We start from the raw sequence: 14,621 nt of genomic DNA on the forward strand, positions 1-14,621 counted from the left end.
TTCTAGCACTTTCTATCCAGCCCTTCACCACAGACAGCAGACAGCCCAGCCCCCTCCGCGGGCGGCTCGTGCCTGAGCTTCTCCAGGTCCTTCTGTGCATTTGGTTTTGCAGCTTCCTCCCACGAAGGCCAAGGGGACCTGGTTTCCCACTTACGGCTGAGATATTAAATATCTTTTTAGATAAACATGTTTCGGTGTAAAGAAAGTGATTCGATTTAAAGAAAAAGCTGAAGAAAGGGTCACATCGATGGTGTCAGGAGTAGTGAAACTTGCGAAGTGGGTCGGGACCGGGCTTGGGAGAGTTGGTGCGGATTTCCTGTCCCTCCCTTCCCCAGCTTTGCTGGACTGGGGTTCCCCTCGGGCTGCCGCTTCTGCCCTGGCCCCTTCCCTGTGCAGTGGCAGCCCCGGGAAGCCTGGCCAGCAGCCCGGGCCGGGGCCGGGCTCACCATGGATTCTGAGCTGGAAGTCCTTGGCCTGCTGGCCCGCGGGGCTGAAGGCCACGCACTGGTACCGCCCCTCGTCCCCCAGGTGACTGCTGCTGATGCGGAGACGCTGGCCATTCTCCTGGAGCTGGATGTGCGGGTCACCGGGAAGGACAGGCCTGGGCAGAGGGTCAGAACAGTGCGAGTCAGGCCGGGGCGGGCAGGGCGGCCGCACAGATGACAAGGAAGCCTGAGAGGGTCACAGTCTCGAAAGGTGCAAACAGTCCAAGTGCCATCGGCAGGTGAACAGACAAAACGTGGCGGATGCCCCAGTGCGTTTAGAGAAAGGGCCGGCTGACACCTGCTACACCCAGCCGAACCCCAAACTCTGTGCTGAGTGAAAGAAGACAGGCACCAGAGGTCACCTGCTGTGCAGCTGCAGGAAATTCCCAGGAGCCGCAGGTGCCTCTCCGGAGACAGTGGCGGCGGGGGAGGGGCGGGGGAGGGGCGGGGGAGGGGCAGGCGGGACTGTTAGGGGTACTGGGTCTCCTTCGGGAAGATAAACTGTTCCGGAACCAGACAGAGGGGACGCTTGTGCCAACTGTGGACGTGCTAAATGCCACTGAGCTGTGGACTTTAGAATGGTTCATTTCACGTTACATGGATTTTACCTCAAAAAAAAGAGGATTTTTTTTTTTTAAAGGAAAGCTGAATGATGATGAGAAAACCCTGTTGAATGAGCGCAGGGTCTCACGGGTGATCCTGGGCTGGGGTGGGAGGTGCCCACGCTGCCCTCTGCCTGGGTCCTCGTGGCATGAGCAATGTCTGTCAACCCCCACAGAGCTCAACCTCCCTGGAGCCCCGCAGCCTCCTGGCCCAGGCCTGGGCACCCCCACGCCGTCCGCCAGGCGGGCCACTCACTGCCTGTCCTTGGTCCATTCCACTTGGGGCGTGGGGACCCCTGAGGCCCGGCACTCCAGCTCCACCTCAGCGCCAGCCAGGCCCAGCACCTCCTGGGCGGCCCCGGCTCCAAGCACGGAAGGTGGGACTGGGGGCGAGAGGGGGAGGGGCGAAAATGCTCAAACCTGCAAGCCCCGCCCACTGCGGGTCCCCCTGCCTGGTGCCCCCTTCCTTCTATGTCCTGCCAGGGAAGCTCCCCAGAGCCCCGACTGGCCCGGCCCACCCTGTGCCTCCTCGGCCACCCGCACTGCCCTCTTGCAGCATGGAACACGGGGACAGGGACACGACAGTCACTACTTGGCTGATTATGTGACGGTCGAATGTCTGCCCCAGCCGGGTAGGGTGTCGGCCCCTCTGTGCCCTGCTCTCAGCACACAGTGTCCCCCTCCTGCGCCCCCTCCCCCGCCTCACCACACCCTGGGGCCTGGGGGCTCAGGCGTCACTCACTGAGCACCAGAAGTTCGAAGTCTCTCTGGGCGGTGCCCGCCTGGTTCTCCGCCCGGCAGGAGTAGAGGCCGGAATCCCCCTCCTGGATGCTGGGAAAGTGGAGGGCCTGGGCCTCGTTGAGGAGGCGGTGGCTGCCCCCCTCCACCTTGGGGATCTGGGCAGAAGAGGTCAGAGGGAGCTGGGGAGCCGGGTCTGGCCACCCTCTGCCATTAGCAACAAGGAAACTAAGGCCCAAGAAACTGGTTGGGGACAAGAACCGGGGGCTTCTGACTCCTAGAATGGTGCTGTGCCCTCTCCACCATACAGCCCCCCAGGCTTGATTGTGGGACCTCAGTCTTCCCCTGTCCCGAGCCCAGTGCATCCCGAAAGACACCTGTCACACCTCCCTGCCACACTTGGCACACCAGGAACTTGTCCAGAAGGCCCGTACCCTACCCATATCCCACCCACAGCCTGGCCGCCCCAGGGGCCACCTACCAGCTGTCCATCCTTGAACCACATGATCTCAGGGGCCGGAAAGCCATGCGCATCGCATTCCAGCGTCAGGGGCTGCCCCGCCATGCCTGACACGTTGGCCCTGCGTCCGTTGTCCCGGATGCTGGGGGGCACTGGGAACCAGGAGAGGAAGAGGAGCCTCGCTCCCTGAAGCCACGGCTGCCTGGACCCTGCCTGGACAGGCAGCCTAGATTCTGGGGCCCCCGGTTGTGCCCCGGCAGTGGCACCCCTCTCGGACACTCAGCTTTAAGAGATGCTGGAGGCCCAGCCCCTGCAGTTCTACACTCAGCCCATTGTCATGGTCCCTGCAGGGGTCCCTGAGTCAGAAGCTCGGAAGGCGGGGCCTGGCTCTGTCTTTGTGAGCAACGTCCCAGGCACGTCCTTGCAGGGCAAGCCGGGCAGCCGGCCACCGGGAGGCGGGAGGCGGCCAGTAGGAGCCCTACCCCCCAGGACGGCCAGGTGGAGGGCAGGGGCTCCCATTCCCCGCACACGGCACCGTGGGTGGGGGCAGGGGAGCTGCAGGGAGCTGAGGGAAGGACATGGACCTCCGGCCACTTGCAGCAGGTTCGGTAGAGGTGGGCCATCGGCGCTCGTTTTAAAACGAAGTCACCTACTGGGCCACTGAAACACCACTAATGGAGTTCCAGGCTCTTCCCTCTCACTGTCCCTGTGGGGGTCTCTCAGGGGAACGGGGTGCCCATGCATCCTGCTGCTCTCCCGGTGCCCTCAGGCCCTCCCCACCCCGGGCACCGGGTGAGCTCTGCTCCAGCGGAGGCGTGTCCGGCCGCCCAGCTCGGGGCCCCGCTCACCGTGGACCACCAGCTTGGCGCTCCTGGACGCGGAGCCCGCCTCGTTGGCGGCCTGGCACGCGTAGTCCCCGCCGTCGGTGGGAGAGACCGAGGCCAGGAGCAGGGAGCCTTCATCCAGCACCGCCAGGCCCGGCCGGCCATGCAGCGGCTCTGAGGACGGGCCCTTCCGCCATGTGACCTGGGGCTTGGGTGTCCCTGGCCAGGCACACGGAGCCATGAGCATGAACATTCTGCCCTCCCCCGTCCACACCCCCACTGTCCCTGTGAGCACACCGCTGACCCCCACCCCAGGCTGCATGTCTTGTCTCCCTGGGCCCTGGGGCCATGGCACGGGAGCCCGGAGCTCTCTGGTTCCCTCTGGAGCCCCACCTGCCTGGAATGGCACCCCAGCACGCCCCAGCCCCTTCCTGCCGGCGTTTCCTTTCTGCCACCACCTCCGACTCTCTCACGGACATCAGTGTACTTGCTTAGGGTCCTCTGTCTACTGTCTGTCTCCTGACCAAGGGCTGGGTCTTTGCTTTATTCCTGCCGCACCCCAGCGGCAAGCTCAGTGCCTGGCACGTAGTAGGTGCTAAGGAGGAGCAGGAGTCTGTGGGGCCACTCCCCCAAACTCACAGGTCAGCCTCCTCGGCACCTCTGCCCCCCCCCGCCCCCCCTCCGTCATCCTCCACCACCGCCATCCTGTCATTGCCAATACTGTCATCACCAACACCCCACGCTTCACTGCCACCTCCCTGGAGCCGGGGTGCTCTTTGCAGACACGCCCTGCCTCTCTCACTCTGAGAGGAGGGCCATCGGAGTGGGCCCTCCCACCTGGGTGGGCTTGGGGGACAGGATCCAGATATGACCCGTTCAAGGCACCCTAAGTGTCATCTCTTTCAGGGTTACTCCACTCTGCACTGGCTGCCAGGGAAACGGACGGCCCTTTGGGCAGCTACCCCCAGGGTGTTTCCTCCTGGGGTCCTCTGCAGTTTCCTGTCGGGGTGTCCCCCGCTAGGGACCTGCCCCCCACTGCGGGGACATGTGCATGAGCCCACAACAACACAACACATGACACACGGCACACAACATACCACACACACGACACACGGCACACAACATACCACACACAACACACAACATCCCCCACACAACACATGGCATACCACACACAACATACCACACACACGACACACGGCACACAACATCCCCCACACAACACACAACATCCCCCACACAACACATGGCATACCACACACAACATACCACACACGACACAACACACAACATACCACACACACCATACATATGACACATGACAACACAACATATAACATACCACACACACGCACACACGCTGTTCCCAGCACCTTCAGCTTCTCGGGCGGCCCCACCCACCTATCCCATCGCCCCCCAGGGGACGGGACTTCAGGGCTGCTGGCCTGGAGGTGCACTGGGTTCTGAACCCTGGACCTTCCTCCCGCATTAATTCACTTATTTTTGTTTTGAATCCAGCGGTACAGAGGCTAGAGGACGCACTGGGCACCAGAAAGGCAGCCTTCCTGGCTGGCGGTGGGGAGTGGGAGGGGGAAGTGAGGTGGGGAACACGTGCTCACACTGGAGCTTTTTTTAAGGCAAAAGAAAAGAAAAGAAAATCTGACCTGCAAGAGAGCTCCAACCACAGACCTGCCCTGTGGGCGGCGGTTCCAGGGCACGGCTGTCCCTGAAGTCTCTCCCCTCCCCTCCCACTCCCATTCTACAGGGGCCGAGACCGGAGCCACGGGGTGGCACGGAGCAGTGTCACTCACTGCGGGTACCAGGGCTCCTGCGTCGCAGGCCCACCAGGCCCAGTGCCAGCCCTCTGAGCCCTCCAGCCCACAGTCACATGGCTGGTGACTGCCAGGGCCCAACACTGCCACCTGGCAGCCACCTGCTTGAAAAGGAAGGCGGCCAGGGGCAGGTGCCTGCCAGGGCAAGGCAGTGCTGATCAGAGAGGGCTCTGGCTATGCTGAAGCCTCGGCCAGAGGACAGGACCCCTGAGGCACCAAGGACAGGAGGGGGCTGGGCGGGTCCCCCCTCACGGAACAGCTGCTTGCTGTTACCAGAGACCCACACGAGGTGGCGCCATGGTCAAGGGCAGAGCTGCTGGGTCCCTCCAGGTGGGCTGCTCTGCAGACAGGACCCATTTGGTGCCTGCTTCCTACCTGCCTCTCCCTCCATCCTGCTCCGGGGACTTCCCTGGGCCCGGTGGCAGGAGGAAGCACAGCTGAGCCCAGACCCAGCTCCCGGCTTCGGCCAGGCTTTCGGTAGGCCGGCCCTGGCCCCTCAGAGATCCCGACACCCAGCCTTCCACAGGGTGCCGTCGTGCACAGAGAAGACAGCGTGCCTTCTCCCCAGCCCCAGCAGAGCCCAAAGTCTAAAGCAGCAGCTCGGCCGAGAACGGGCGTGCCGGGTGCACAGGGTAAATCATCCGTTCTCTCAACGTTCATCTACTCAGGCCCCTCGAGCCCCTGCTGTGTGCCAGGTTCGCTGCCGGGACCTACGCCCATGCTGCCTCGCTGGGCCCTCACAGCAGCCCTGCGCGGAGGGCCTGGCATGACCCCCCTGGACAGACAGGAAAACGGAGGCTCGGGAAGGAGGTGTCGGCTGCCCCAGCTCACACAGCCTGGGAGGTTCAAGGCTGCACAGTTGACCCCAAGGGTGGCTATCACCTCCCACGCTGAGCTGCTGTCCCAAAGGGGCCTCAGAATGGCTGGTTTGCCCAGGACTGCATGAATCTGTCCTGAGAAAGTCTGGGGCCTGGGGAGAGGCAGGGGTCACTGAGCCCCAATCCACAAGGACCCTCGGGCCTTCCTCGGCCCCATCTGTTATAAACCCCAGGTGCAGACGGGCCCGGGGCTTAACTGGGCATTGCGGCTGGGGTCAAACCACACCACACTTTGTGAGTCACCTTCTGGCTGTGTGACCTCAGGCAAGCTTCTTAACCCCTCTGGGCCTGTATTGTCCCTAATGAAAAAGAGCTGATGCTAATACCCCTCCTGGGGGGTGTCCATGGGATAAAATGCCTGGCATGGCCCTGGCTAGAAGTGAGGGTGCTATAACCCACCATAACCCATGGCACTGCCCAGAGCGTGAGCCAGGGCGCCGGAACGTGGATGGAAGCCCCTCCCCAGCCGGGCCCCCCCCAGCCCAGCCTCACCTCTGGCGGGGCATGGCAGGCTGGCGTTCTCTCCCGCCACTCTCTCCAGCAGCCCGTTGGTCTCATCGGGCCCCCAGTACGGCGGCTCTGGTGGGAGATGATGTGGCCACACTCACACCCCTGAACCCAAAGATTGGTCCAGGGCCAGTGGGGAGGGCGCCCCCCCTCCAGAGCCCCAGCTGGACATAAGAGGGTGCACGCCCTGTTCTCCAGTCCTCAGCCTCAAGGTGAACAAGTCAGGCCGTGTTGCTGGCTGGCCCCCCACAGGGTGGTCCATGGAGAAGCCACCCGGGCCATGCAGGGCCCCACGGGCGGAGAGGCTGGGGTTGGGCTCTCAATGGCTCCGGGCGGAGAATCGTCCTGCCCCGCGCTCCCCTCCAGCCGCGCTGTCCAAGCTTGTTCTCATTCACAGGCGGGAATGCTAGCGCCACGGGCCCAGCCCCTCCTACGCACCCGGTGCTGAGCACACTGCCTCGCTGCCCCTCACTCATCAAACCCATTTTACAGGTGAGAAAACTGAGGGTCAGAGAGTGTGAATGACTGGCCTACGGTTGTCCAGCTGTAAGGGGCCACGCACTGCTGACAAAGGCTCCCTGACACCCCGGGGGCTGGGCCCAGGAGGAAGGCGGGGCCAAGCAGGCCCTGAGAGACAGGCAGCTCAGAGGCCCAGGCTGTTGCTGGGAAGGTGGGGAGAGGTGAATTCTGGGTTCAGGGACTCACCCAGCACCCTGAGCTCCAGCTCCCAGGCGTCCACCCCAGCGCTGTTGGAGGCCTCGCAGCGGTACGTGCCAGCATCGGAGGTTTGGATGGCTGCAAAATGGATGGAGCCCTCGGGCCCCTCGACCGGCAGGGCCACCCCGTCCTTGGACCAGTTCAACTTGGGCTCTGGGGTGCCCTTGGCCGCGCAGTTCAGGTCCAGAGCTTCACCTGCCAGAACCTTCAGGACCCTTGGGCCTCGCTGCACCTCAGGGGTCACTGACAGGGACACAGGGAGGGGTTCAAGGTGGGGGCTCTAGGTGGGGAGCCACAGAGGCCAGCCCCATAGAGAGGGCTCCCCTAGCTCCTCCCAACCTCCCCACCCCCATTCCTCCAATCCCCTGTTCCTCATCTTCACCCCAGACCCAAGTGCATCCCACACCATTTGAGGACCACCACCTGGGAAATATATTAGTGCTGGATGGGGAAACTGAGGCCCAGGGGCAGAGGGGCTGACTCAGGGTGGGTGCAAGGCTGGGAGGCAGCACGCACAGAGAAGGAGGCTCAAATCCCAGCTCTGCCCTCATGGCCACGGGACCCTGCGTGGGCCGGAGTCTCAGTTTCCCCTCATCACAAAGGCGCCCCAGGATAAGAAGAGCTGCTCAGACCCAGCCTCCAGCAGGGCCTGACTGTCGTGGCTGGAATCATTCCCATGCCCCTCTCTCCCTGTCCTGAGGTCGGGAGGCTGGTGGTGGTCACTTCTTTCTCAGGAGCGTTTTCCAGGGACCCCCTCCCCCACATCTCATTTGGTCCTTCCCATGGGGCAGGCAAAGCCACACTCATTGCAGTCACCCACGCCCTCAGCGAGAGCGGCCCCAACCCTGGGTCTGTGTGGCCAGGAGCCTCCTGGGGGTTTGGACCGGGGGTCCAGGAAATTTTTGGGACCCCACAGGCTACCCTACTCTGAGTGCCGCATGGGAGACGAGGACAAGTGTCCTGGGCCCTCGGGGGAAGCTGAGGAACACCCACTCCCTTCCCAGTTTTGGAGGAAGAGCGCAGGAAAAAACCCTCACGTGGGAACCTGGCCCTGGGCAGAGATCAGCCCCGTGGCCCAGGGCACAGGTGTACACGCCCCGTCCACGCCACTCCACACTTGCTGAGGACAGTTCCAGCTTCCACCCTGCTGAGCACCCTTCTGACAACTATGAAGTAAGCATTTTACAGAGGAGGAAACGGAGGCTCAGAGAGGCCAAGCGGCTGGCCTAAGGTCACACAGCCAGGGGTGGCAGAACAGGAGTCACCCCAGCCCTGCTCATCACCCTGCCCTCGGCTGCTGCGTCTGTCGCTCAGGCTGGAAAACTCAGCGGACCTCTGAGACCCTGCCTCTCTGAGCCTCAGCCTGCCCACCCGTAAAATGGGAAGTTAGCTTAGATAAGGGGTTGGCTTTTTCTGTGAAGGGCCAGATGGTAAACATTTCAGGCTTTGCAGACCAACACGTCAATGTCTCGACTCTGTTTCCGGCGTGAAAGCAGCCACAGACCAAAGGTGGAGGACCACGCGTGGCTGCGCTCCAACAAAACGTGTATTTATGGGCACTGAAGCTTGAATTTCATATAATTTCCACACGTCACAGAATAGTGTCCTTTCCCCGTCATTTTCAAAGGCAGACACCATTCTCCACGTGGGACCATATGAAAGTAGGAAATGGGCTGGACGTGGCCCGAGGGCCTTGGTCATCGACCCCCATGTGATTCCTCGGGGCTCTGGAGATGACAAGCTCCCTGACTCCTTGGTGGGGTGACCACCAGCTGGCTTCTGTGAATGGGACCCAGAACCTCTTTGTGGTGGCCTCTCCCAAACCCCAAATCCTTACTGCCCTAGGTCCCCGCTGGGCCCAGGCCTCTGTTCTCAGGGGCCTCTGAGCAGCATCTCCAGGCCCGAGCCAAGGGGTGCAGGAGAGAGGGAGGGAAAGGAGACAGAGCTGGAGACAGGCAGGATGTAGGGGTGACAGGGAAGTGCTGGAGGACACCACGAAGAAGTGGCACATAGGGCTGAGGGAGGGGCACGAGAAGGCCTGAGAAAGACAGGGCAGGACAATGGGTGTGGCAGAGCCACCAGCCCGGGCCCTACCTTGCACCCCAAGGCTGTAGTGCCGAGAGGCAGACCCTGCGGGGTTGCTGGCTCTGCATTCGTAGACACCGCTGTCAGCAGCCTGGGCCTGGGCCAGACGCAGGGAGCCCGATGGGAGGAGACGATGCCTGCAGGAGTGAGGACACGGGTGAGACCCCACTGACCCCAGGCCTCAAGACCCACCTCGAACCAGCCGCCTCCCCCAGGAAGCCTGCCGGGACTAGAGCAGCATCCACCGCCCACCCTCACGCCTCCCCCACCCCTCCTCCGCTTCCCTGACCACCAGGCCAAGGCCAGGTCCCACCCTAATGGGTGAAACCGAGAGCCCTGGAGGAGGAGTCTGCGGCTTGGGTTCCAGTCCAAGCTCTGAGCCTTTCCCAGCTGGACGAAGAGAGTTCCTTCACCTCCTGGGGTCCCCATTTTCTCATCTGCAAACGGGCTGGAGAACAGGTCCTACTGGCTCGGCCCAGGGCCCAGCCCCTGGTGCTGCGGATGCCTGCTGACCCCCCCTGACGCACACCCTTCCCTGAGGAGGGTGAGGTGCTGGGGGCTGAGGCTGTATTTGGAGGCCCTTCCCATGGCTTTGGGGGAGAATCTGCCAGCCCAGAGGCCCGACTCCACATCCAGTGTTTGTGGGGTTCTCCCGTCCAGCACTGTGTTGCGCCCTTAGGAGGAAGCTGCCCCCCCAATCTGGCCCACCTTGCTGAAGTCACCTGGCCCACCCCACAGGGCTCTGGGACCCCCAGCCAGGCTCATGCTGCTGGGCTGCAGACATGATACCACCACCCTCGCAGCCCCTGCCCCATAGACAGAGAGGGCAGCTGTGGCTATTGGCCCTGGCTGGCCTACACGCAAGTGGTCAGCAAGGGGATGGGGACTCTAAGGGCCAACCCCCCAGGTTACAGCTGGGCTCTCGGGCCCCATTCCCATTCTGCTGAGCCTCAGTTTTCACCTCTGCAAAATGGGGGTGACAGTAATCGCCATATCCCAGGCCGTAGCGAGCAAAGTGCTGGGCGTGTGCTTATCAAACAGGTCACTATTGCTGGCCATTCACTCTCTGCATGACCTTGAGCTGCTAGCTTTGCTCTGCGGGACTCCTGTATCCCCACTTGTAAAGTGGGGTAGTGACCCCTCCCTCTAGTTTGTCTGGAGCGTCCAGCAGGCACTTGGGCGGTTCTCTGAGAGCAGTTGTGAATGATACACTGGGCAGTGGTCTCGTGAGCCCTGGCACTGGAGCAGACCAGCTGGGCCCAACCCTGGTCTGCCATGTGCTTGCTGTGTGGGGATGGGCAAGTCACTTAACCTTTCTGTGCCTCAGTTGTCCCATTTGGAGAACATAGGCAACAGTAGTAATTATCGAGTTGCCCAGACACCCGGATGACCTAATTCACAGCCCAGTGCCTGGAACAGAGTAGGACCCAACAAAGGTCACCGTTCCCATTGTGACAGCAGTGCACCCATAAACAATACCCAGTGCAGTTTTGTGCTGTTTAAAACACATAATGGCATCATGAGTATGTGGGTAGGTCTCATCCATTCATTTTTCACGGTTATATAGTATTCCCTTATGTGACCATGCCACAGTTGATTCATTCTCCCCCTATTGGTGGACATTTAAACATTCCGATTTTTCTTTCCTTCCTTCCTCCTTTCTTTCCCTCCCTTCTTTCACCACCAGAGCTCCCTGCACAGAGCTGTGTGGCATGGACCCCCACGCACAGGGCAGGACTCCTGGGCCACAGACCTGAACCCATCAATCTTACAGGGAGAGACTTCATCACTCACACCTTGTAGGACAGGGCTTCTCATCAGAACCTCCTCTCTGTATGTGAATCATGCAGAATCCCAGGCCCCACCCAGAGTCTCAGGGAGGGGGGGTGGAATTGGGGTTTTACCAAGGTCCCAGGTGGCTCTGAGACAGGTGATCAGGACACTTCCCCTTGGGAACATTGCCCAGGGACACAAGGAAGTGTCCCCACTCTGAGAGGCAGAGCAGATGGGACAGCAAGTGACCCCGGTGTGGACGGCTCTTCTGCCTCTTACAGGCTGACCTCAGGCCAAGGGCTGCACCTCCCTGAGCCTCATGTCCTCACCGGGACTCACAAGAGATGTGAATACCAAGTGACATGCCGCACGCAAGGCCCACAGTGCCCGGGATATAGTAAGTGCTCAATTAACAGCCCTGCTGTTAGTAAGAATCCCCTCCCGTAGTGTCTGAGCCCTCGGCCCCCAGTCTCCAATAAGCGGGCAGCCCTGAGCAGATCCAAAGTGGAGGGAAAAGACCACACAGTTCTGTATGTGTCCCAGTGACAGGCAAGCATCTCCCCTGTGTGGCTCCACCCCCTTCCCCAGCTTGGCTTTCTCATCTATTTTTTTTTTTTTTTTATCCTCACCCGAGGATATTTTTCCATTTTTTGTACAGATAGAGTGGGAGGGAGAGAGAGGAAGAGAGAGAGAGAGAGAAACATCGACGTGAAGGGACACATCGAGTGGCTGCCACCCGCACGACCAACCAGGGCCGGGGACAAACTGCAACCGAAGTACGTGCCCTTAGCGGGAACCGAACCCGGGTCTCTCCGGACCGCAGGCCGACGCTCCAATCGCTGAGCCAAACCGGCCAGGGCTCTCATCTATTTTTTTTTTAAGTTGAATAATGCTAACATCCCCCAAACAAGGACCCAGTCGGTTGGAGGCTGGAACACACAATCACACCTGGGGCGAACCTCAGCTGGCAAAGCAGGGCCAGCGTGGGTCAGCGGAAAGAGGTCTGGGCTGGGGAACAAAGGTCTGGATCTGAGACCCAGTGTCTGCTATCGACGTGCTGTGCAGCCTCAGGCAGGGCAGTCAGCATCTCTGAACCCCACTGCCTTCCTATTCAAAGAGGCAGCTCTGGGCGCCTTTATCTCAGAGGTTGCCTTCTCAGACGGTCAAGGCCACAGAGTCCCTTGCTCCCTCCCTTTCCAAGTCCTTAAAGGGGTAGGAAGTGGGAGCTCCCGGAAAAAACGATAAGGAAACTCTCAGAAGTGGAAACAATTCTCAGCAATCAGACAGGCATCTTGTCGTTCCTGGGCAGCCCAGGTCCCTTCCCCGGAAGAGAATGCTGCTCGCTCTGTCACCAAGGAAGAAAGCAAAGACGTGAGTCCATCTCCAGATGGACACGCTGAGCCGCCCCCCAGGGCTGTGCTCACTTTCCCTGCCTCACCGGAACCACCCCCACGCCCACGGCTGCCCACTGCTTGCTGGACATAATCCAGTATCACGGCTGTATGGACCACAGACCAGTCCCCCGATCCCACCCTACCTGCCGGGGTAGCACTTGACCACGGTTCTTCCTCAGAGGGGAGGTCCATCCCACCTCCTCTCCTCTGCACATGCTGTTCTTCCTACCTGGGACACTCCTCCACCTGTTCCCCTGGAGCACCCTGCGCAAACCGCAATACTTGGACATCACCTCCTCCAGGAAGGCTGCCTTGATGCCCCAAGGCCTGCAGGTGCATCCTACGGACGCCCACAGTTACCTGTACTTTCCCCCGTCGCAGTCCTTACCAACCGGCTTGTGACCCAGCTCTCTTCCCACTTCCCAGAAACTTGGGTGGGTTTGGGGGCTGCAGCCCAGGGTGAGGTCCGGGGCCAGAGAGAGATGGAACGAAGTGGGGAGCACACTGCTGCTGTGTGTGGTGTAATTAGCGGCAGCTGCTCCATCGGGTGGCGTGAGTGTCCAGATGGCTCCGTGCGGTGCCCAGATTCTGGGGAATTTCCTGTTTATGACAGCCACTGGGCTCGAGCCTTTGCTGGCCGTCAGCAGAGTCACAACCACACAGACGGGGGGTGGATCTGAGAGGGACCCACCTACCCTGCTGGGCCCCTCTGCTCCTGGGAGCCCCCAGGGGGACCCACCTGCCCAGAGCGGCCAAAGGGCACCTGATAGAAAAGGCACCTGAGCCCTGGCCGGTTTGGCTCAACGGTTGGAGCGTCGGCCGCGGACCAAAGAGCTGCAGGTTCGATTCCGGTCAAGGGCAGGTACCTTGGATGCTGTGTGGTCCCGGCCCTGGTCGGGGTCGTGCGGGAGGCAACCAGTTGATGTATCTATCTCTCTCACATCGATGTTTCTCTCCCCTTTTCCACTCTGTCTGAAAATAAATGGAAATATGTCCTTGAGTGAGGATTTAAAAAAACGAAAAGGCACCTGACAGAAAGGGCTCCGCAAGCCCCAGGCCACCCTGCCCGGCTCAGCCCCGGCTCACACCTGCGCTGCAACCCCACTGAGTTCCCCGCCAGCTCCCTTCACCCCGTGTTCAGGTCAGCCACCCTGTACCCAGGCAACGCCCTGCTCCTGGGCACAAGCACCTGGAGCCATTACACCCTTCCTCACACCCGTGACCACCTGTCACTGGCGAATGGCTCAGTGAGGGGAGAGGCCAGGTGTGCCCAGGTTCCTGCCATGTCCCAGCCCTTAGCACAGGTCCTGACCCACTGCAGGTGCTCAGTGAATGTTTGGCTTGGCGGCAGATCCCAGTGGTGCGGGCACACGCACTCTCTTCCCACCTTTGGGCACACTGTTTCCTGCCTCCCGCCCCATCCAAGGACACATCGCTGCACGCCAGCCCCTCCAAGGCAGCACCGCTGGGCTCTTCCGTGAAGCGACCCTGCTGAGCCAGGCAGGTTGTACTTCCCTGCCTCGGAGCCGCCTGGGGCCCAGCTCAGCCCACTGCTCATCCATCCATCCATCCATTCATTTGACTGAGAGGGGGTCAGGTGGGCAGCGGCCATAGGGGTTGAGGGGATGCAACTGTCCTCAGACAAGTCACGAGGCGTGTCTGTGTCATCCCCCTTGCTGTGTCCTACTGTCCCCATTTCTAAAGGACCCACCTGCAAACACCCCAAGATCACAGACCCTTCCAGAAGGAGGATCAGCAGCTGGGGACACACAGTCCTCCCCACAGTTACCCAGCCCGCCAGAGGCTGACCCTCACCCAGGCACCCGCCACGTGCCAGTGTCTGCTGGGGCCAGAGCAGGGCCCATCCACCCGTGCCAGCCAGGACCTTCACCCACTGATGGCTGCTCTGACCTTCATGTCCTTGCGGGGCCCTCACCCAAACCACAGACCCTACAAGGAAGGCCCACGTGGAAGAGTCAAGCTGGAGAATTCAGGCAGAGGGGCCTGATACCCACCAAATGACAAGATATGAGAGGGAGGGAGAAGGTGCCATCCCATGAGCCCAAGAGACGTGCACCAAGCCATGCTAAGAGGGGTGGCTGTCAACTCGGGCATGTCCTGTGTGCCACCGCACTGCTGAGCGCCCCTGGACGTTGTCGCTGGAACTCCTGACAGCCAGACCGGCAGGGCAGGCAGGTCCCACCGTCACCTCCCCGTTTTGCAGAGGCTCCCATGGGGCCTCGCCCTGCCCTCTGCTACCATCCTGCCAATCACTGCAGTGACCTAAATGGTAAGCTCAGAAGTTTAATTCACTGCCAAGTGTTCC

General features: G+C 61.2%; 1 protein-coding gene across 1 annotated transcript in view; it reads right to left on the bottom strand.

The window, feature by feature from the left end:
- HMCN2 (hemicentin 2) overlaps positions 1-14,621 on the bottom strand; it is a 143,752-nt gene that overhangs the window by 70,529 nt on the left and 58,602 nt on the right. The window contains exons 23-30 of the mRNA XM_036261616.1: positions 9,138-9,265; positions 7,032-7,286; positions 6,312-6,398; positions 3,134-3,328; positions 2,307-2,437; positions 1,830-1,983; positions 1,344-1,470; positions 447-601 (exon numbers count right to left, since the gene is read on the bottom strand). Of these exons, the coding sequence (XP_036117509.1) occupies positions 447-601; positions 1,344-1,470; positions 1,830-1,983; positions 2,307-2,437; positions 3,134-3,328; positions 6,312-6,398; positions 7,032-7,286; positions 9,138-9,265 (1,232 nt within the window). The remainder of the gene's footprint in view (positions 1-446; positions 602-1,343; positions 1,471-1,829; positions 1,984-2,306; positions 2,438-3,133; positions 3,329-6,311; positions 6,399-7,031; positions 7,287-9,137; positions 9,266-14,621) is intronic.

The sequence above is a fragment of the Molossus molossus genome, unplaced genomic scaffold, assembly GCF_014108415.1.
Source record: "Molossus molossus isolate mMolMol1 unplaced genomic scaffold, mMolMol1.p scaffold_m16_p_14, whole genome shotgun sequence".
Classification (NCBI taxonomy): Eukaryota; Metazoa; Chordata; class Mammalia; order Chiroptera; family Molossidae; genus Molossus; species Molossus molossus.